This window comes from Helianthus annuus, chromosome 10, assembly GCF_002127325.2.
Source record: "Helianthus annuus cultivar XRQ/B chromosome 10, HanXRQr2.0-SUNRISE, whole genome shotgun sequence".
In the NCBI taxonomy this organism is placed as follows: domain Eukaryota; kingdom Viridiplantae; phylum Streptophyta; class Magnoliopsida; order Asterales; family Asteraceae; genus Helianthus; species Helianthus annuus.
In genome coordinates this window covers 172665820-172689364 of record NC_035442.2, presented here as the reverse complement: position 1 = coordinate 172689364, position 23545 = coordinate 172665820, and the positions used below count along the sequence as shown (strand labels likewise).

Below are 23545 nucleotides of genomic sequence, written 5' to 3'. Positions count from 1 at the left end.
CACACCCTCCAGCCTTATGGATAGTCTCTTTAGAGACTACCCGCCACGTAGGCGTCACGTCATCACGGAAGGAGGAGCATCCTCTTGGTGACTACCCAACCCCACAATAAAAATCAATATAATATATTATATGATAAAGGAGAGAGAGAGAAGAAATGAAGGGGGCCCACCATCCGGCTCGTCGCTGTCGTCTTGAGCGGGACGTGGGTGACGCCGATGGACCGCCGGGGGCGTGTGGGACGCCGGAGACGGACCGGAACGGAATGGGGACGACCCCCATACCCTTTGGTCTAAGATAACCAAAGTTTTGAATACAGTTATTCATTCAAAATTTATAGATTAGCATCTTATCAAAAAAAATATTCGGTTAAACATCAAAGTCAAATATTCGAAATAGGAAGATGTATATGTCATTTAAATATTTGGTATAATATGTTTCTGTATTCATTTTTATGGTTGATGAAATATATAAAAACGTTGGTATCAATCTCCACGTTTTTGTACCACAAACCCTCTTGAATACAAATTTGAGATGGGTGTTTTAGGACTAAAATAAACAAATAAACATAAAGGTGCATAAAACTAACTAAGGGGTTGTTTGACAACTTCTGAATGGGTAAGTATTGAACCTTAGTAAAAGGTCTGTACCATTAAGTGCTAAACCAATAAGAGCTAGTATAATGCTTAACCGTTCAAAGGCAAATGTCTGACCAATGCGGATAATGGGTCTTAACCATTCAGACTTCATGTATTGCTTATTCATTCAGAGGCAAATGTCTGAATCATTCAGACGTCTACTTGCAAAACAAATGCTCTGAACCATTAACCATTAAAAACTAAACAAACAACCCCTAAAATCATTGTATCTCATAATTTGAATGTATCATAAAAACGAGATTCAACCCCATGTAATACATGTGTTTTTTACCTAATAATAAATAAAAAAAACGAACTAAAATGTTATAATAAGTAAATAATACATCAAAGTTCATTGTTAAAAGATAAATCTTGACCGTTGTATGTGTTAACATATAATATTATATTTTACTCAACACGTGCAATACACGAGTATTTTTAAAGATATATCTTTTTTATTATCTATTATATAAAACTAAATTTATGCAGCCCATATCATACACGGGGTTCAAACCTAGTATATAAAAGTACAAAAATCTTTAAGTAACAACACAAAAAACGAACATGAACGAATATAAATGAACACAAATGAACGAGTGTTCATGTTTGTTCATTTAATGAATCAAACGAAATTTCTTGTTTACGTTCGTTTGTTTATTAAACGAACGTAAACGAACTTCCCGCCAAAGAGTTCTCAAACTATTCACTGAACGTTCGATTCGTTACACGTGACTTCGTGTGAAGGACTAATACTCATAAGCCTTAAAGTTTGAGGGGGTTTAGTGCAACTCTTTTGTCAAATATATTACAACAACCAGGTCCACAATAACCCGTTTCTCCATGTTCCCCGGCGCGTTATCTCACGCGCCAAATCCAACGGTTTTCTTCCGTTCCTCCACCGTAACGCCGTCGTCATCAACATCTTTTAAGTGCAACTACTCTATTCGATTATCCATGGCTTCCTCCGTCAGAATAGTCGTTGTCGGAGACGTGGTGAGTTCGTTATCTTCACCGTATGTGTGTGTTTTCAGTGGCTGTTAACCTAATAATGATTTGAAATTGCTTGATTTCTGAAGCATGATGATTGGGATCTACCAGAGGATTCGAAGGCTCTTGAGCTGTTGCAGGTAATTATGTCCTTAAATTTTGTATTATTATTTCTTAAGATGTAGTAATTAGTTCTGATTCTGGATTTTGAGGCGTACTTTAGGTTATCGATGATAATTTTTTGAAATAGTGAAGATAGTAGAAATTGGCACGGTAGAGGTGATTTTGTGTACTGAATTCTACATAATCATACCTAGGGCTGCAAACCGTTCGTGAACCGCTCGGCTGTTCGTTCATTTACGTTCGTTTGTTTAATAAATGAAGGAACATGAACAAGAAATTTTGTTCGATTAATTTAAAGAACGGACACGAACAAAGGTTACGTTCGTTAAATTGCGTTGGTGAACGTTCGGTAATGTTTGTTTATGTCCGCCATGGTCATTTGTTTTGTTTAGTTAATGTCCGGTTATTAGAAACTTAGATCTTTGACACTATTTTGGGATAATTATGCTAATGCTAATTATATCTAACTTGTGCCTTTGTTTTGGGATAATTATGTTTATAATTATTATATCTAGTGCTTAACAAGGTGATTATGTCTAATGTTTGCGATTAAGAATATTTTTTTCATTTTATTTTAATAAGATGGTATATGTTTGTTTGTGTTTGTGAACAAGTTCAATTTATCAATGAACAAACATGAACAAGATATGTGTTCGTGAACAAGTTCAATGCTAAACGAACAAACATGAACAACTCTCGGTTCGGTTCATCTGCAGCCCTAATTGTACCTACGTTGAAGTCTAGATCTCACATAATTACTTTAATTGCTCCAAATGAATGCATCAACATGATACACGTGCGTTTCTGAAGCATAGAGAAAAGAAGAAGGCATTCTAGGGTTTTGAGGAGTAAATATGTGCTATACAGTATACATATGATAATTGACAATTTGTTATGTATCTACAACCGATTTTGTCTCACTATTAAGTATTAATTGCCACATTTAAAGGTCAAAACCTAGAAATTAATCCATAGTCACCACTCGATATAGATCATTTCATCCAACGTAAATCCAGGTGTTGATTGCATTGTTTGATGGTCAAGTTGTTTTCTTATTGGTGCCACTGTAGTCCAGAACTCCCGTAGTTCTCTATGTAATACTACTATTGCCTAGATACTAGTATCGCAATGAGTGAGTGATCCTTTTAAATGTATGTGTGTGCATAGAAGTATATAACTATAGACCACCTTGAACAATAATAACAAAATTCTCTCATTATCACTCTTGTGGTTATTGTTCTGCATTTTCAGTTATTAGTTACAACTTTTTGTTTGTAATTGCAGCCAGATTTGGTGTTGTTTACAGGCAGGTTTTGTCATGCAATGCTTGTTTCTTCTTGATTATATGGCAAGCCTTCCTTCATTTTTGGTCTCGGGAGCTTTTTTTTTTTTTTTAATTCAGAATATGAATTTAGTGTTAACGGTGATCTTGTTTTATTCTTCATTTTTCAACTGTCCTGTGCTGTTCTTTTTGCCTGCATGCTTTTCCAGGTGACTTTGGCAATGAAAACGTTGAACTTGTTAAAAGCATTGCAGCACTCAAAATGGCTAAAGCGGCTATTCTAGGGAACCATGATGCTTGGAATACTCAAAATTTTTCTGAAAAGTAAGTATCACTTATATGAGGCAATTAGAATCAGGGGAGTATGGGATTGCGTTTTTGAGGGAGTATATCCGGTTATGGCGTTTGCAAAACACCAATAATCAGAAATTAATGTTTGGTAACCATTTAAAAAATTAATTATTTGCACTTTCAAGCGAGATCACTCCTGTGAAAGATGAACCTAATCTGATAACACCATAAAACACTCTTTATTGTAACAATGAAAATAGCTTGAACTTATACATGTTGTGAGACTTTTGGATGAATATATGTTTTCGAGTCAGAGTAAACAGATCTTTCAAATGATTTAGATAGAGATATTGGTTTTCAATGAAAGAATCTTGTTAGGAATATTAGACTACCTGATACAATGATAATGACTTCGAACACCAAACAGATAATTCCGTCAGCCAATCCCAGAGATCATTTCCTTGATGCTGGTGCTCGCTTTTTAGCTCCGGGGATGATTTTTCACCACCATGATGAAATCGTTTTGACCATTGATTTCGTCATGATGAACACAAAATCAAATTGAACCTCTTGTGTGTAAAATTACTATGTTAAAAGAGTTATTTGCTTTAACAATCTATTTTGAAATTTGTGATTACAAGACTCGGTGGGGGATTGGCTGTCGTGTTTGTATGCATTACCACTATTTCACAGTTAACTATTATGAAATTGAACCCTCTTTTATGTAAAATTTCTATGTTAAAAGGAAACTGAACCCTCTTTTATACATTTTTTTTCATCCACTCACACATGCATAGAAAGTGAAGGAAAATTAAACGGTTTCAATCATTCTATTTGTTCTGATTTGCTCTCGTAATTAATTTTTTCTTTTCTTCTAATCTTCTTTGGATTAAAGGCGCAAAGACGCGGTCCAACTCCAGCTGGAAAGGTGAGCTTTATATATTTTCAGTTATGGAAATTATTCTCGTGTTAGTGTAACATACCTCACTGTTGTTTTTAACACTAAAATTGTGTACTTTTTTTGTTTGTTTTTTACGTACCCCAGATAGTTTGAGATAAATGACGGTGTTTGTTTGCATGCCTTGCTCGTTAAATCTTAAAGAGTTAATTACTATTTTCGTCCTTGTGGTTTGTCAAAAATCACTATTTCAGTCCATTAGTTTAAAAATTGCGATTTCAGTCCCTGTGGTTTCACTTTCGTAACCATTTTCAGTCAACCTCGTAACCATTTCAGTCCCTGTACTTTACAGAATAATGGATTGAAATGGTTACAAAAGTGAAACCGCAGGGACTGAAATGGTTACGAAAGTGAAACCACAGGGACTGAAATCGCAATTTTTAAACTAATGGACTGAAATAGTGATTTTTGACAAACCACAGGGACGAAAACAGTAATTAACTCAATCTTAACACTTTAGTTCTGCTTAATCTGAAGTCAAAAGTAATGTTGCCTCTGCTTCAAAACTAGAAATACCTTTCCAGATTTTTTTATTTGCTTCAGTTGATTTGTCCTGCTGTTGTTACGTTCATAAACTTTAGAATCCCAACCTATGCAAAGCCACAAACGAAATAAAGTTTGTCATTGCGAGCGGATGTCAACTTTTCTTAAAACATGCATGTTGCCTACTGCTGTTTATAAGGGCTCAAATACCTTATTAAGCATACTGATTCATTACCAAATAAAGGCTGATATAACATTATAGTGAATCTGACTAGACTATTACATTATAATTCACATAGTGATCAAGTTTATTATCATATATTGAATCCGTTGATGAATAAAATAATTGTTTATTATGAAATCCAGTTTTGGGGAAGAGCACGTTGGTTACAAGCGATTGGACTTCCATCCGTTGAAGCTCAGTGTTGTTGGAGGACGACCATTTTCTTGTGGAGGTGAAAGGTTATTTAGAAAACAACTCCTGGCTAAAAGGTCGGTGCATTTTTCTTGTTTTCTTATATGAACAATACATATATTTTTTTTAAATATTTGGTGAACATTGAATTTTCACTTCCTAAAAATAAGGGTAGATATCTCTTATAATTTTTTTAAGATCTTTTTTTGGTTGTTGTCGATGTTGGAAATATTTGTTAGATATGGAGTTAACAACATGAACGAGAGTGCAAAAAGAATATCTGATGCTGCTTTGGGGACACCAAAGAATCATTCCATTATTCTTCTTGCTCATAATGGGCCCACTGGTATGCCATTTGCTTAACATACATACATACACACACACATCTTTTCCGATTCTCATTTTACGTTTTACTAAATGTGGCAAAATGGCCGGGACCGGTAGCGGGTTCAGCTCAAAACAGGTAAATACGGGTACTTGTCCAGTTGTCCGATTGACCCAATAAACTTTTTATACAATTATAAATTCTTTTTAGAAATAGTTTGTGTCAAATTTGATTACCAAACAATTTCGTAGGTTCTAGGCAATGGTGACTTTTGACACGTTCAACCCATGTGACATGTTCCATTCTCGCTGAACTTTTTTTTTTATTTTACCCATTTAATACATGAGAAATAAAATATGGACCGGGATAAGCAATAGGGTCAGAATTGCCACCCAAACGTGCTATGATCCAGTGAAATCTGTTAAGGTAAAGTTTCTGGTTTGTATGTTTAGGTCTCGGTTCCAACTTGAATGACATTTGTGGGAGAGATTGGGTGCGTGAAGGTGGAGACCATGGTGACCCAGGTGATTATTATTTCACAACTTTGCATTGAAACAAGTCATCTTTTGGTATAGTTCGTAACGGGTCGGGTTGGGTTGGGTCGGGTCAATCCATTAACATATTTTCGTCCACTGTTTATACTTTTTTTGTATAGTTATGAATGTGTTATATGTGATTGCTGTATATAATAATCTAAATCTTTGGATAAGAATGATTTAGGAGGTTATAATGTTGTATGCTTGGGAAAACGCTTTACCGACTTTTAACTTGTTTGACCTGTTCCCCTTTCAACTAAATTTTATTTTGACCCGTTGGACATGTTAGGGATAAAACATAAAAAACATATGGATACAGACATAAGTAAATGAGTTGAAGTTGAGACCTCTAAGTTGAGAAAACCTTGTGTAACACTATCTAAAACGACATATTTTTTTTTATAAAAAATTTAGGGCATGTAATATACATGTTTTTAAGCGTTTTGAGCAAAAAAAAAAAAGCGGCGAGTGGATATTTTAAGAAATAAATAAATTAAGTTTCATATGTTACATATTTAACAAAACGCTATATTTTATTAAACACCTGTTACGTAAGAATTTTATTTATTCATTTATTTTTAAATTCCATCGGCGCTTTTTTTATTATTTAAAAAACGCTTAAAAATATGTATATTGCGTGCCCTAAATTTTTACAAAAAAATACGTTGTTTTAGATGGTGTTACACAGGGTCTTCAAGGTTTTTTCTTCTCAAGTTGGTTTTCAAATAACCCTTCCCTGTAATAGCGTTGGATCAGGGTAAGGATCAACGGCTAGGGTTTGATCTCAGATGGTGGGACGCGGATCGACCAATAGCGGCGACATTTGGCCTGTCGCCGCTATTGCCGTCGCCACTAATGGTGTATATTTCTTGTAGTGTATATAAAATCTTTAAATATTTAAAGTGTTTATATATCCCTTCTAAATATTCTTTAGATAAACAATTTACATTTAATCAAGTTTAAATTCTATATTTTTCATATTAATCTCCCAAAGCAGAAATGCATTACTAATTGATGCTTTTATCTTAAATAGAAGTGGAAATGCAACCCATTTACTTCTAAATGGGTCAAACTGGGTTATATTTTTATCCCTAGCAGGTCAAAAGGATAAAGATTTGGCTTGAAAGGAAACAGGTCGAAAGTCGCCAAAAGGCAAAAGTGTATATTTAAGCATAAACCTCCTAAATCATTTAATTTAGCAATTACTTTTAAAATGAATTTTGTGATCATACATGACACTAAATAATATGTAAAAAATCTAAATATATGGACAGAAATGTTACAAGCCACCTCTCTCAACCTTCAATCAATCATTCATGTGTGTATATACATTACACACACACATATAATCTTACACACATTAATATCATATTTATTATTAATTTATTACAGATTTAGCACTTGCTATTGCTCAACTTAAAGGCAACACCAAACATTCTGTTCCCCTTGTTGTATTTGGCCACATGCATAAAGAGCTGGCGTTTGGAAACGGTCCACGTAAAATGATTGTGGTTGGAGATGACAACACCATATACCTAAACGGGGCCATCGTTCCTCGGGTCAAAAGATTCCACGACAACCCATTGACCGAAAACCCAAAACACACGTTACGCGCCTTTACTTTAATCGACTCAAAAGAAGGAAAACTAGAGAAAATCGCAGAAACTTGGGTGTCGGTAATTGGAGACAACACCAGTGTTGAAGAGGAACACATACTATTTAGTAGTAACATGCTTAACACCTCTAATGTATAAGGTGTAAATTACTTTTATTATGTACACTTAATTTATCAGTATGTTGCCACTTGTTAAATGTTAAATAAAGTTTATAAAGTTTTACTATCTCAATAATTATTAGTACGTACTTTTGTATTGCATGGGCAGGTGAAGTTAACATGAAAGTAGTGGTCCACCATGACCCAGACATGTTGAAAGGTGATTGCAGGTCAATTTTGTAAGTATTGACTCATTTTTTGGGGAATAGTACACCACCTTTACTTTTATTATTGAGTTAATTACTGTTTTCGTCCCTGTGGTTTGTCAAAAATCACTATTTCAGTCCATTAGTTTAAAAATTGCGATTTCAGTCTCTGTGGTTTCACTTTCATAACTATTTCAGTCACTGTGGTTTTACTTTCATAACCATTTCAATCCATTTATTCTGTTAGTACAGGGACTGAAATGGTTACGAGGTGGACTGAAATGGTTACGAAAGTGAAACCACAGGGACTGAAATCGCAATTTTTAAACTAATGGACTGAAATAATGATTTTTGACAAACCACAGGGACGAAAACAGTAATTAACTCTTTATTATTTTAAGGAAAAAATATTTAAGCATTTTATTTGATGTGTTATATTTTGTCAAAATAGTTGTCACTGGAAGCAGCCTCTCTATTCCTATAAGATAGAGGTAAGACTGTCTGCATCTTACCCTCCTGAGATCTTACCTTAGCTTTGCTATCGGTGGGATTTACTAAGTACGATGATCATGATTTGATGTGTTATATTTTGTGAGAATAGTTGTATGCACATGATCTTGATATTTTTTTTTTCGGGTATCTACCTTTACTTGCGTATAAGGTGTACACAAAGGCGTTTTAGAGATCAGTAAGGCGTGAATCATATGCGACTACCCGTGTTTTTAGATTATGTATCTTTAAAAAGTGAATTTTAGTAAACTTTGAACAGAAGTTAAAATCAATAGAATAGTTTTTCTAACCCCATGTATTTTAATCCTTACGCTTATTTATCGTGTAATTGTTCCCAAGTGTATGATCGGATAAGTTTTTCTATCAATAATGTTCTCTAAATAACCATGTATTGGTCGTTATCTATGGATGAGACAAGAACGTCATAGTTAAACATTTTTAGATAAAAATAATTCAGAATGGATTGACCGTTTACAAAGTCCGTACTTGAACAACCAAAAACAAATGCATTATGTTAAATTTGAGTTTATTATGTGGTGATAAATTGATTAAATGATTTTAATAATGAATCAGTCAAAGATGAAATCATACGTTTACGAGAAAAGGAAAAGCTTATATTGCCACCCATCTTTAGCTTTGTTCAAGGCATTGGCTTTTGTTAGGACGCCAACTTCCATGCCATCCCATATGCCTTTTGACCCACTCTATTCCTTTTTATCTATTTATATGTATATATTTTATTTTCTTTATATGTGAAAGAATATTAATATTTTTAGGTCAGTTCTAGGTCAACAAAGATTCTTTACAGTCTTTACGATCTCTAGTCTGTTAAATGCTTAGTTTTAGGTCAGTTCAGAGTTTCATTACAATCTTTACGACCTCTAGTTTGTAAAAGCTAAAATTGTACGAATATCTAGGTCAACAAAGATTCTTTACAGTCTTTACGATCTCTAGTCTATTAAATGCTTAGTTCTAGGTCAGTTCAGAGTTTCGTTACAATTTTTTTCGACTTCTAGTTTGTAAAAGCTAAAATTGTACGAATATCATTGACTTATTGTATATATTAACGTTAATCGATGAAAAAAAAATCTAATTTTAAAAACTTATTATAACTATTGCAAACATGAACCAAATTTCTTAACAATAATTAAACTAAAATTTGATATAAACGAAAAATAATTTTTGTACTTTATTACAACTTTAAATAGAGATCATCGCCATTCTACACACTACAATTTACAACTAATAAATACACAAAAAGAAAAGAAAAAAAAAAAAAGAAGCAAAATAGACCTCCAGCTTTTCTTAAAAAAGATTTTCTTTTTCCGAAAATTGATGCCATTTTCACAAGATTTTGAGCAAAATCGGTAAAACCCAGATATAAAAATCGATTCTTTGATCAGGGTTTTCAGTCTATTCATCAAATTAATGTTGTTCATGAGGTGGGTTCTTGTTCTTGTTCTTGATCAATGGGAAATGTAACCTCAAACGTAGCTGCAAAGTTCGCATTTTTCCCACCTGACCCACCGACATATGATGTGTTTGAAGACGATGTTGATGGCGAAACAAGGCTTGTGTTTACAGGAATTACATTAGACAAGAAGGTTGATGTTCATATGATTGATACAAAAGGCGGGAACAAAGTTGTTGCGACCTTCTGGAAACATCCTTTGGGGAAGTTGACTGTTTTGTACTCGCATGGTAATGCTGCTGATTTGGGTCAAATGAGAGAACTGTTCATTGAGCTTAGAGCTCACCTTAGAGTCAATATCATGAGGTACATTTGTTCTTTTTTTTTTTTTTTTTTTTGTATTTACTATTGTTTATTTGTGTTGTTTGGTTCTTTGTTTTGGGGATTATATCATGAGGGCTTTTTTTTTTTTTTTTTTTTTTTTTTTTTTTTTTTTTAATTCTGTAAGTTGGGTTGGTTTGTTCAATTGTTCTTTACAAAAATCTTTATGCTTCATGGTTGTATGTGTGTTTGTAGAAATTGTGGTTTCTGGATTTATGTTGTTGAAGTGTAGTGGTATTGATTTTGGGTGTTTGGATTAGGGGTGTAAACGAGCCGGGCCGAGCCGAGCTCGAGCTCGGCTCGTTATGTTTTTATGAAGCTCGGCTCGGTTCGAGCCTACTTCTTTGAGCTCGATCTCGGCTAGCGAGTAAAACCCAAAGCTCGAGCTCGGCTCGACTCGGCTCGAATTATTTTGAGAACAACCTTAAACGAGCTAAAAGCTCGGCTCGAGCTCACTTCAACATCGCTTAAACGAGCCAAAGCTCGGCTCATCAATGTTATCATCATTATTAATATATTATATATAAAAAACTAAAATTTTGCATGGGCTCGTTTAGGCTCGCGAGCCTGAAAGAGCTTTGTATTTGAGGCTCGAGCTCGGGCTCGATAACAAAACGAACTCTATTTCAGGCTCGAGCTCGGGCTCGGGCTCGATAAGGCTCGGCTCGTTCGAGCTTTTAACCGAGCCGATCACTAGTAGCTCTCGAGCCTCTAGGCTTGTTTACACCCCTAGTTTGGATGTGCATTTTGAAAGGATTTTTTTAGTGTTTTGGTGATTAGTGATTTACTTGCTGCTTGTGATCAGAACTTATTAGATTCTTATTGTTCAGAAGCGCGTAATCGCCTTCAAAACGCACATCCAAACGCCCCGTTAGTAGCGTTAGTGATTGGATTACGAAAAGGGATTATGGAATTGATTGTTACAAGGGTGTTAGCATTGTTTCCTTTTTTTGGAAGAGAGGTTCATGTTTAAATATCTACCGCGCCTACGTAGATGGTCATAAAAGCCGTGACTATTTTGATTCGCGTGATTTTGTTACCTTATGAACCGTTAGATCCGTTCTAATATTTTCAATTTGTCATTCACTTTTGAAACTGTTGATCAAGTAGACTTTTGGCATCATAAAGTTTTTAGTAGCTATTATCACGTGGTTGAATGGCGTTATCTTGTGATCTTGCGTGTAAATTTGCCGACCATTAGGAACCACCGTATCGGATTTACAAAATGAAACCATATAAATTGAGCTTTTTGAGCAATCCGATACGAGTGATTTCTAATGGTCAGCAAATTTATACGCAAGATCACAAGATACCGCCGAACCCTAGTTCAACGCTATTCAACCTCCTAATATAACCACTAAAAACTTTATGATGCCAAAAGTCTAGTCGATCAAAAGTTTCAAAAGCGAATGACAATATTAGAACGGATTTAACGGTTACGGTCCATAAGGTAACAAAATCATGTGAATCAATTTAATTCACAGCTTTTATGATCATCATGTACGCTGGGTCGGTACATATTTGAACTTCAACCCCTCTTCCAAAAAAGGAAACAATGCTAACACCCTTGTAACAATCAATACCATAATCCCTTATAAATTTATGAGTAAACTTCCGTTTTGCTCCCTGTGGTTTGGTCATTTTAACGGTTTTGCTCCAATATTTTAAAAATAGCCATTTTCCTCCCTGATCTTTCGAGTTTGTCGCCAGTTTGCTCCCTAATCTTTCGAGTTTGTCGCCAGTTTCCTCCCTGATGGAGTTAGAGGCTGGGAGCAAAATGAAGATAAGTTAGAAAAATCAGGGAGGAAAATGGCTATTTTTAAACTATTGGAGCAAAACCGTTAAAATGACCAAACCACAGGGAGCAAAACGGAAGTTTACTCTAAATTTATAATAAACTAGACTTTTGGCATCATAAAGTGTTAGTAGTTATATCAGGTGGTTTGTACTAGCCACAACTCTGTACAGTGCAAGACCCTTTTTGAACAAGGGTAATTTGGTCATTTAACAAATCTTCTCGAGCAAGTTCAGTTTTTTACTTGTAAATATGCTCAATACAATAGCTGAGTGACAAGTTTAAACCGTCTTGAAAGCGTAGCGTTTTATTGCCGTATATTTAAACGGGCTATCTTTTAAAAGATTTCGACAACTATAATGAACTCCATAACAATGATGAAAAGAATAGAAAATGGTGCCAATTTTGCTATACAATATGTAAGAGTTAATTGGCCGGATGGTCCCTGTGGTTTCACGTTTTTTCACGTTTAGAAAATAGCAGGTATGCTCCCTATGGTATGTTATTTTGTTACTCGGATAGTCCCCGGAGTAGATGTCAGTTAGTTTGGAAATAGCAGGTATGACCCCTATGGTTTGTCCCGGAGTAGATGTCAGTTAGTTTGGAAATAGCAGGTATGCTCCCTATGGTTTGTCATTTTGTTACTCGGATAGTCCCTGGAGTAAATGTCAGGGGACTATCCGAGTAACAAAATGACAAACCATAGGGAGCATACCTGCTATTTCCAAAAGGTGGGGACTAAACATGAAAAACATGAAACCACAGGGACCATCCGGGCAATTAACTCCAATATGTAATATTTGGATCTTTTTATCATAATATGTTTGACCTAAAGGGTCAAAGTATATTGCTTATCAATTTTTTTCCGTATGTATTGACTGTATGTGTATTCTTATATTGCAGTTATGACTATTCGGGATATGGAGCTTCCACCGGCAAGGTAAGCGAAAAAGCTCGACATAATTGCTTTATTATATATAGAGTAAAGTACACGGATGGTCCCTGTGGTTTACCAAAATTTTGAGTTTGGTCCACAGCTTTCCAAAAGTACACAGATGGTCCCTGTGGTTTGCGCTTTGTAACGCATTTAGTCCCCAGGTTTTTTCCAAAGGTACATGGATGGTCCCCTGTGATTTGCACTACGTAACCTTTAGATTTGTTGGTTGGGGACTAAACGCGTTACAAAGTGCAAACCACAGGGACCATCCGTGTACTTTTGGATGGTAAGAAAGTAAAGGAACGTTGAGGACCAAATCGTATTAATGCTTTACGGTTACTCGGTTTTTTTACATTAATGCACATAGTTTAGTCCTCAACATTCCTTTCCTTTCTTACCATTAAAGGATATTTTAGATATTCGACATTTTGACGAATAGTCACAACCCTTATACCGAGTTATTAATCACTTGTTTTCTTTTTGATTAGCCATCTGAACTGAATACATACTATGACATTGAGGCTGTCTACAATTGTTTAAAGAACAACTATGGAATCAAGCAAGAAGACTTGATCTTATACGGTCAATCCGTTGGCAGTGGGCCCACCTTGCACTTGGCTTCTCGACTACAACGATTAAGAGGTGTTGTTCTGCATAGCGCTATTCTTTCAGGAATACGCGTTCTCTATCCTGTTAAAATGACGTTCTGGTTCGACATTTTCAAGGTAATTTACAGGTTTGTCGTTCAACTATTTGTCCCCTAATTCACTAGACTTCATATAGTTATTTTTTCTTTTGTTTTTGGTACAGAACATTGACAAAGTACAGAAAGTCAACTGTCCGATTCTAGTTATACATGTAAGTACCCTTCACCTCTTTAACTTACCACGCAAGTTATCGCTTTTAACGTACCCTCGGGGTTTATCCAATCCTCTAAAGAGATGTTTGGATGCGCGTAGGGCTGCAAACGAACCAAACGTTCAGCGAACAGTTCGGCGTGAAGTTCGTCTGTATTCGTTCGTTTAGTTAAATGAACGAACATGAACAGATGCCACGTTTGTTCATTTATGTTCATGAACGTTCGGTAACGGGTTCGTTTATGTTCGATAGTTCATTTGTGTTTTTTGTTTTTATATATTATTTAAATACTTCAAAATTCCGACAAATAAAATATTTAATAAGTGTCGGTGTATTATATATTCTGTTCGGGAACGCTTGTTTGTGTTCGTTTGTTTCCATTTGTTCATGAACATTAGTTTGTCTTCATTTGTGTTCATCAACGTTCGTTTTCGTTCGTTGCCTAAAATTAACAAACATGAACACGTTCATTTCCTTAACAAAAGAACACGAACACAAAATCTCGTTCGGTAAGTATTCATGAACAGTTCATGAACACATATATTTCTTAACAAACGAACATGAACAGGGTCTTGTTCATGTTCATTCGGTTTGTTTGCAGCCCTATGCACGTTTCTTTTAATGATTTTATAAGTTATTTTTGTCATTTAAAGCTTTGCTTGGCTCATTGCGGATTCTTTTATATCATAGGGTACAAACGACGATATCGTTGATTTCTCACATGGGAAACGGTTATGGGAACTTGCAAAAGACAAATACGACCCGTTGTGGGTCGAAGGTGGCGGTCATTCTAACCTCGAAAGTTTCCCAGAATACATAAAACACTTATGCAAGTTCATAAAAGCAATGGAGAAGCTTTCCTCAAAGATGAACAAGCAACGCCTTTCTTCGGTCCCAAGTATCGAAGAAGTCAAACACAACCGGTGCTTGATGTTTGGAAAAAACTGAAGAAGAAGATGATCGCGTTTTCTTTCTTTGTTACTTGCTAATAAGGAAATCTTGATGGCCCGAATCGAATTAAAGTCATGGTTTTTTTTTTTTATCTGTTTTTAGAAGAAATTTGGTATTTAATCTTGTTTATGCTTGTGCATTGATTGTGTTGTAATTAAATTGTTGATTTTTTTTTTTATGCCAGATGTTTAGATTCATTGTTTTTGTAATGTAAAATCAAAATGTGAGGATCAAAGGCTGGAAAATCTTGAATGATTTGATGAAATGGGTATGATTTTTTTCTTTTTTTTTTATTATAGAGTTAAATGCCATTTTAGTCCCTGTGGTTTGACCCATTTTGCCAGTTTATTCCAAAGGTTTCATTTTTCGCCTGTAGGTCCAAAAAGGTTTCACCGTTGCTATTTTAGTCCACTGGGTTAACTTCATCTATTTTTTTCGTTAACGAGAAGGGCGAATTGCCCTTCTAATTAACAGAATTACATATAAAATGATCAAATTACCCTTCTCGTTAACAGAAAAATGGATGAAGTTAACCCAGTGGACTAAAATAGCAAAGGTTTTAGTCCCTGTGGTTTGACCCATTTTGCCAGTTTAGTCCAAAGGTTTCATTTTTCGTCTGCAGGTCTAAAAAGGTTTCACCGTTGCCATTTTAGTCCACTGGGTTAACTTCATCCATTTTTTTGTTAACGAGAAGGGCAATTCGGTCATTTTATATGGCCGAATTGCCCTTCTAATTAACAGAATTACATATAAAATGATTAAATTGTCTTTCTCGTTAACAGAAAAATGGATGAAGTAAACCAAGTGGACTAAAATAGCAACGGTGAAACCTTTTTGAACTCACATGCGAAAAATGAAACTTTTGGACTAAACTGACAAAATGACCCAAACCACAGAGACTAAAATAGCATTTAACTCTTTATTATATTATAGAATCTCTATTTGATGTTAGTAAGTAGTAACTATCTTGTGTGGAATATGAATCATATATCTGAAATTTATGGTACAAGTATTGATGCATAAGGTACATGTTTCAGCTGAAACACATAATTGGCACTCATGACACCATGACACATGCTCTCTGAGTCTATTGAAATGCTGCAAACACCAATATATTGTATAATAAATGTAAGAGATATTGTGATGACTTTGATAATTACTTACCTGTCAAATTGTTATTAATTATTTTAATTCTTTTAAGTTAAACCATTAAAGTTGGATGATTTCATAAAGTAAACTTTTGTGACTTTAGGTAAGTAGTTTCAAGATCATAATCTTATTCAAGATCTTATATTCATATACATGATTATCTAGATAGTATACTTTACATGCCAAAAAAGAGTAAATTTCAAAGTTCGTCCTTTATGTATGTCTAAAATATCAAAGTATGTCCTTTATCTTTAATAACCTCAGAAAACATCCTTAATGTTTGAAAAACCAATCAGGTTATGTCCTTTACCCTAAACCTTGTTTGTTTTCCCAGTTAAGTCAGATCACATGTGAAGCACATGAGGGCATTAATGTCATTCTACCTACCATCCTGTTATAAAAACCCTAAAACCCCACAGAGAGAGCCACATCCACCTCCCACCACCGCTACCATCGGACCTCACTCCCACTACCATCTCTGTTTCTATTGAAAGATTCACAAACAAAGTGAAAAAAAGTCTCTGTTTCTAGTGAAAGATTCACATGTTAAGCCTGACAATCATCTCCTCCACCATTCCAAGTTCAATTTCCCTCGTTTCACCTCTATCAATCTCACCCCTAACCTGTTCCAAAACCACATTCTTCGATCTTTCACTTCTGAAATCGCTCGAACAATCCCTCAAAAGCCGAAGCAGTGATTTCGCGCTTGCTTTAGCATTTCACCTCGAACAATCCGGCGCGAGATGAGAGAGAGAACATCATCTTCGTCATCATCGGAGAACGGCCGGAGTAAGAACAACACCAGAACCGGAACCGGCGCCGTTTCTCTCTCTCTCTCTCTCTTTCTGCAGCTTTCTCTCTCCTCGATCTCTCTCGTTATCTCCCTATTTCTCTGTCGTTGCAGACGTATGCCGCCACCACCATGGTGGCCGGCCATTTAATCGCGTGAAAACATGGGGGTTTTGTGGTGGATTTAAGGTGAAGAAGGAGGGTGGTGGTGTGGTGTGAGTGTCTCGGAGCAAGAACGGGCCGGCATAGTCGTCGGAGTCCAGCTCCGGTCGCCGGACAGGAGACGAGAGGGGAGAAGAAAGGGAAGTCACTGCTCATGAGGGTTTAGGTTTTGAAAGGGAACTCCGAGCGGAAATCGGCAGTCACGAAATCTTCGACGGACTTCGTGGAAGCAGGTGTAGTGGAGGCGGTTATTGACAGACTACCGGATTTTGAAAAATGCGACGCCGGATTTTGCGGTGGTGGTGGTGGTGGTAGTAGAGAGAGAGAGAGAGCAGAGAGAAAGATGAGTGTGTGTTCTGTATGTATGTGTGGGTGTATATATATATTAGTAGGTAGAATGACATTAATGCCCTCATGTACTTCACATGTGACCTGACTTAACTGGGAAAACAAACAAGGTTTAGGGTAAAGGACATAACCTGATTGGTTTTTCAAACATTAAGGATGTTTTCTGAGGTTATTAAAGATAAAGCACATACTTTGATATTTTAGACATACATAAAGGACGAACTTTGAAATTTACTCGCCAAAAAAAGGTTTTTAAAACTAGAGGTCTTAGCAAGAGCAATCTTTCAAGATAAAAAAATGTTTGCTCCCACCCAACCTTCCTTAAACCATATCAATTATTTGCTATGAGTGAGATTTTACCAGATACCTATGTTTGTATATTCAAATTAGGTCGTACATTGTAGAAGGGGAAGAGTTTGGAAGTGTCCCACGCTTAATCGGGAGGGGTGGGAACATTGTGTCCCCTCCCTTTTCCGAGCAAGCTTTTGATTTGCTGATGACCACCGTCCCGATCACCATACTTCAAATATAGTTGTTGGCCCACCATTTTTGATTGTTGGTAAACGGTTCAAAAAAATAGTAATTATATTTATATCTATTTAAACCAAAAAAATATCCCAATTTTTTTACACAAGATTCAACCATGGAGAAGCGGAAGAGAGGGAAGAATTCAAAATATCAACAAGAGGAAGGATAAATTTGTAAAAAAATGGGCTGTTTTTTTTTTAAAAAAAAAAAAACATGTAGTTTTATTTTTAGATTATGTATATCCGCGGAGTAGGATCAAATACAAACCACATTTCGTATATAAACTGTAAAAACTATTTAAAAAGTGTCATGTGTCATCCAACCAATTAAAGAAAAATGATAAAATAATAACCTAAATAATATCAATTATATTAAATTTGCTATAATTACGCTAACAAACAATTATTTTTTTATTTGGATCTTCCTTTTGTTTTCAATGTGCTGATATAAAGAAAATTGTTGAAATCATTCACATATGTGCTAAAATCAATTATCTTGATTAATTTTCATGTGCTAATATAATTTAAAAGTGTTACTTTTATGTATGTATTGTTTTAGTATGTTCTAATTTAACTTTTTTTAAGTGCTAGGATCTATTCTTACAGTTTGTAGGATAAATATGGTTTGTACCATAACCAACCCCTGTATATCCGCAATCAGAAGATCTAAGGTTATGGGGTGTGGTTTCCCCTCCCCCTTCTTCCCCCAAGTCCACCTCAGCGCCACATCTCCCTCTCCCTCCACCTCATCAACCTTCCCCCAACTTGGGGTGTGGTTCCCTTCTTCCCCCTTCCATTTTTATATATTTTTTAGTTAATGTAATTATAAATAACAATTTTTATTCATTTAATTTGTTAATACAAATAAGATTTTTTTTTAATTCATATATGATAAAAAAAAAACTAAATGAACAGTGAATGATAAAAAACAAAAAACCAAACTAAATGAACAATTAATTTAGGTTGTATTAGAATACGGGGTATGGGGCGGGGTTGTGGCATGAGTTGGGTACAAACGCTCAAATCACCATCGGCTTGGGTTTCGGCGTGGCCCCTTGGGCGGGGGTTTCAGCCTGGGGGTGGGGGTTGTGGCGTGGGTTGGGTACAAACGCCCAAGTCACCACCCTGGGTGGGCTTGGGTTTTGGCATGGCCCCTTGGGCGGGGGTTTCAGCCCAGGCGTTGGACGGAGCTATCAAGATGACATGACAGGATCTCATTGGCCAAGACAAGTAACCGTTTGGGCTAGCCGTTGGCCAACGGCTATGTGTTTAAAAAAAATTATTCACTATAAATATTCACACTTCTATTCATTTTTTTTACCACAACTACTCCACATCTTCTATAATCATCTCTATCTTATTTAAAAAAAAAAAAAAAAAAAAATCTCATCCAACCACAATACGAAAAATGAATCCTCATAATCGTGGTTTTGACCCGAACAATCCGTGGGCATTCCAAGAAACACCTAGCCCAGCATCCAATCGTCCAATTGCTCCCTTTTTAATACACTCCACGATGCCGGATATGGCTGGTTACGCATCGTTTATCTCGAATCGTTTGAAGAATGATGTCGGTCGAAAACACCAATGCCTTTCGCGCAACGCGCGTCATTGAAAAACACTAGTTTAAATTAAACTTTAAAAAATTAACATATATAACTAAAAACAAATTTGAGGGGTCTTTTAAAAATTAAAACTAAATTCTAAGGTGTATTATTTAAAATCAAAACAAACCTGAGGGTTTAGAAAATTAAAAAACAAACTTAAGGAGTAAAACCTGTAACACACAAATAATCTCCTTCCTATTCCGTTAATAAACCTTCAAAAATTCATCTTCCAAAATAAACATGCAACAAGAAAAAACAACCTGAGGGTTTAGGAAATTAAAAAACAAACTTAAGGAGTAAAACCAGTAACACAAATAATCTCCTTCCTATTCCATTAATAAACCTTCAAAAATTCATCTTCCAAAAATAAACATGCAACAAGAAAAAACAGAGTATTAAACAGATTAAAAACAATCAAATAAACACACAAGCCATCGGGGAGATCGGGGGAATTTCCCGTGGGCACCGAAGAACCATCGGTGGGGGCGGTGTTCTCCGTTGGCAGAAAGCTCCACCTTAGCCTTCCCGTTCAATTCCCAAACCCGTACCCCACGACCTTAAAACAAACAAAAAAAAAAACCATGTCTATTCAGATGTCACGTCAGAAAACCATCAATTCTTCAAAAACTCACCTAATAATGAATCTTAAAAACACTGCCACATCACTACTACCTTTTACATTTATTTTTAATTCCTAACCTTTTTATTTTGATTTAACTATATTTAAATTTTATCTTAATTGACTATATTTAAAAAGTTAAAGTTAAAATTTGAAAATATAAACTATAAATTATAATTTATAAAATTTAAAAATATAATAAGACTTTAGTTTTATAAAATTATAAATGTATAAATATGTTTTCTAATATATATTAATTAGTTTTTAAAAGTTTATAAATATTTAATATTATGTAACTATATAAATTTTTTATTGTTTTCTAATATATATTAATTAGTTTTTAAAAGTTTATAAATATTTAATATTATGTAACTATATAAATTTTTATTTTTTAAATATACCCCCCCCCCCTCGCGTCCCATCATCTGCCACACTACCTCACCAATGTTTATTTTTTCATGTTTGTGTACAGAAATGGATCATGAAAAATGAGACCACCCGTAGTGGGCGTCATTTTTGTCAAAATTGGCCCTCAAAAACGCCCCATTCCGCCCCTCCCCCCCCCCCCCCCCGCGTTATTGGGCGTGTTCTCGGTTGAAACTTGTGTTGGCGTGTTTTGAATAACGCTGAAGGGGCAATTGTTTGGCCAATCATTTTTGAGGTTCCTTTTTTTTAGCCAATAGGTTTTTTGGTTGGTTTTTTTAATTTATATTTAATTCTCTACACCCTTTTAACATAATGCTCACATCCCCTCTATCCCCATTTTAGAAAAACGCCCAATAATGCCACTTGCTGACTGGACTGCCACATGGCACAAAACGCCCAAGGATGGATCTTGCCCACTACGTATGTTCTGAGTTCAAAAAACAAAGTCCACAATAAACAAAAATGGGATGTTGTGCATGTGGATCTCCAAGAAAACACCTAAAAATGACCTATTGGTCATGCTCTAACGGGATGACCTTAGACCGTTGTACAAGAGAGAGGAGGAGAGACTACAAATATGACGCGGAGAGAAAGCAGAGATCGCGCGTGACTCGAGCAGGCAGTGCTGACGCGAAGACACGCGACGATCTCTTTGGAAATGGTGTAATGGTGTAAGTGGCGTGGCAATTGCCAACTCAAAATAATTTATGAGCAATTTGACTTTATTTATTAGTTAAAGAAGATTCCCATGAATGACATGGATTTGTTCTTCCATAAGTTTATCAAAAAGCCACCCTTTTCCCACACTACAGAATCATCCGAATCTCACAAAAATGATCCACTTTGCATTTGATGAACATGACATAAATATAATAAACAAGATCTATCAACTCTTAATATTAGTACTATTATAAGAAAACAATGTTAGTGATACATAGTGTAGTTTTATAATGTAAGAATCAACCATAAAAATATATATAAAATCATGTTTGATTTGCTAATTAGTCATTGTCCATATACATGGACATGTATAAAGAACGCGTTTTATAATGAAATCTTACTTAAGATTTGCCTTTGCTTTCTATTAATCGGCTAGCGTCAAATCCATTCCTAACAACGACTCAATATTTATCTCCTTTTAGAGGAGGGTCTTCGTTTTAATCAAAACCTTAGAGAAAGTTAACATAATGAATATGAGAGGGTCAAACCATCCTACCAGCATTTTTTAGTACACATATTTTTTTGAATGACAAAGGTTAGATTACTCATACTTCTAATTTACACTAATAAATGCAAAATTACACTTAATGCCATGATTTGAACCCTGATCTTTTAATACACAGATGATCTAATAATAGCAACGTTTTGGTTATTAGGGTGGTATACATGTAGCCTACATTAACTCATGTTCATGTAGCCTACATTTAGTTAAAAAAAATAACTCATTAAGGCTTAAGCCCACCATATAAGCTCATAAACCATTCAAATCCAATTAAATATGATGTAACGAATAAACTATAGAAGGGGGGTATGGAAAAGTCGACGTAGTCAATAAGTCATGGAGAAGCAGTTTCACACCATCGACCTCGCTGGACGTCACTCTCAAGTCTCCCCTCACCATAGCACATATGTTTATTTTCCTTTATTCACTTTCATTGCCTATCAGTTTCTTATTTGTGTAGAAACTATAAAATTTAAGGTTTTTCTATTATGATTGGAATAATAATTTTATAGTTATAGATTTATATTTATAAAATTAATGTGTGAAATTTGTGTGTTAATGTACAGTTTAGGTTTTGAATCATGAATATAGGGAATGAGATCAAATACAAACACTTAAGTTTGTAAGAACCATAAGAACCAATACATAATTGACAAGTGTCCATCAATAAAAAATTAGTTTAGGGGTAATTTAGACTTTTTGACCATATTTATTTATAACTAATTAAAAATAATTACAAAAAATATAATCAGCACAACACTATATAATTAGCACAACATCATTAATCGTTCTTCATTATCAGCACATCGTCCTCGAATCGTTCTCCATTATCAACATAAACGACATTAGCACAACATCTTCAATCGTTCTCCATTATCAGCACACCAGATGTGCTGATTATATCTACTTTTGGTGTTTGTTTGTATTATTTTGTAATTAGCACATAATCAGCACCTTATTAGCACAAATATAAAACACCTTTTGTTAACTTTTTTTAAAAAACACTTTTATAAATACAAAAAGGTATAGCAATATGGTACTCATATTAAAGATAAAAAAATACTTGATTTTATGGTATATATTTTTAAAAAAAATAATGAAGTATATAAAAGTTATTTTAGTTTAAAAAACCTTGGTGGAATTTGTATTTAATAGAAAATGGTCAAATGACTAGCAATTTTACAAAATTACCCCTAATTTGTTAGTAGTAATTTTTAATTATAAGAGTTTTATTTATAATCAATATCAACCCTTGATTTAAATTAACAATGGTTCAGATCTGTTCTTACGGTTCTTATAATTAGCACTGTTTGTACAGGATCTCAACCCATGAATATAGAGCAATATTGTCAAAGAAAATTGAAATACTTGAATCTTCAACTTCTAGGAAACTAGAATTTGTTGATTAGGCCTTTAATGAATTTTGGAAAAAAAATGTGGAGAGAAACTTTAATGAATTTATATTATTCGCTTTTAATATTGATTGACATATTTTTTATTACTCGTTTACATTTTAATTTGACATTTACTCGCTTAACCAGTCTGGACAAAAAAAAAAGCCAAACTTAGTAATTGACAATTGGTCGTCCATCCTTTGAATTTTTCCGAACCCGTAGGAAACAAATCCCGGCTACGCCCCTAACGTAGAATCAAATCGTCCAAAAAAAGTAGGAAAGATCGAAAAAACATAGATGTATGTTATGTATAAACATATGGATTTATTAAGATCAATCATGCCAAAATGGTTATAATCTACAGCTTTGAAGGTTTTAATGTTGTACTTCAACATCCAAATTTTTTATTTTTGAAACAAAAAAAAAAAAAAAAAAAAAAAAAAAAACAGAAACAATAGTAAACTATATATTAAAGTTGTAGAATTATTAAGCTGTAAGGCATA

The 23545-nt window shown here is 34.8% G+C and overlaps 2 protein-coding genes across 5 annotated transcripts; both read left to right on the top strand.

Annotated features, from left to right (window-relative positions):
* Nucleotides 1–1453: 1453 nt before the first annotated feature.
* LOC110886651 lies at nucleotides 1454–8755 on the top strand. Of its 4 annotated transcripts, XR_002562903.2 has the most exons (11): nucleotides 1454–1629; nucleotides 1713–1763; nucleotides 3031–3052; nucleotides 3238–3352; nucleotides 4215–4247; nucleotides 5127–5252; nucleotides 5415–5521; nucleotides 5953–6024; nucleotides 7429–7791; nucleotides 7920–7989; nucleotides 8408–8755. XR_002562903.2 is itself a non-coding variant. In XM_035978799.1 (9 exons), exons 4-9 carry the CDS (start codon nucleotides 3291–3293, stop codon nucleotides 7788–7790), a joined length of 762 nt encoding a protein of 253 aa, XP_035834692.1. In that variant the 5' UTR covers nucleotides 1454–1629; nucleotides 1713–1763; nucleotides 3053–3094; nucleotides 3238–3290; the 3' UTR covers nucleotides 7791–7883. The 4 variants fall into 4 exon arrangements, 3 of the variants coding, with proteins under 3 accessions (XP_035834692.1, XP_021990174.1, XP_021990176.1); XM_035978799.1 differs by lacking the exons at nucleotides 3031–3052; nucleotides 7920–7989; nucleotides 8408–8755 and adding an exon at nucleotides 3053–3094 and having other exon boundaries at nucleotides 7429–7883; XM_022134482.2 differs by lacking the exons at nucleotides 7920–7989; nucleotides 8408–8755 and having other exon boundaries at nucleotides 7429–7883.
* A 937-nt stretch (nucleotides 8756–9692) lies between these two features.
* On the top strand, nucleotides 9693–15081 carry LOC110886653 (alpha/beta hydrolase domain-containing protein 17C). The gene is made up of 5 exons (XM_022134485.2): nucleotides 9693–10243; nucleotides 12957–12993; nucleotides 13479–13715; nucleotides 13801–13848; nucleotides 14539–15081. Exons 1-5 carry the CDS (start codon nucleotides 9936–9938, stop codon nucleotides 14794–14796), a joined length of 888 nt encoding a protein of 295 aa, XP_021990177.1. The 5' UTR covers nucleotides 9693–9935; the 3' UTR covers nucleotides 14797–15081.
* The last annotated feature ends 8464 nt before the right edge of the window (nucleotides 15082–23545 follow it).

What these genes read in the sequence shown, in the direction of transcription:
- LOC110886651 (XM_022134482.2), top strand. Translation starts at nt 1,477, where the DNA reads ATGTTCCCCGGCGCGTTATCTCACGCGCCAAATCCAACGGTTTTCTTC. An exon ending in AGATTTGGTGTTGTTTACAG is followed by an intron (nt 3,053 to 3,237) that starts GCAGGTTTTGTC and finishes ATGCTTTTCCAG; the next exon opens with GTGACTTTGGCAATGAAAAC. An exon ending in ACTCAAAATTTTTCTGAAAA is followed by an intron (nt 3,353 to 4,214) that starts GTAAGTATCACT and finishes TTTGGATTAAAG; the next exon opens with GCGCAAAGACGCGGTCCAAC.
- LOC110886653 (XM_022134485.2), top strand. Translation starts at nt 9,936, where the DNA reads ATGGGAAATGTAACCTCAAACGTAGCTGCAAAGTTCGCATTTTTCCCA. An exon ending in CTTAGAGTCAATATCATGAG is followed by an intron (nt 10,244 to 12,956) that starts GTACATTTGTTC and finishes CTTATATTGCAG; the next exon opens with TTATGACTATTCGGGATATG. An exon ending in GTCCGATTCTAGTTATACAT is followed by an intron (nt 13,849 to 14,538) that starts GTAAGTACCCTT and finishes TTTATATCATAG; the next exon opens with GGTACAAACGACGATATCGT.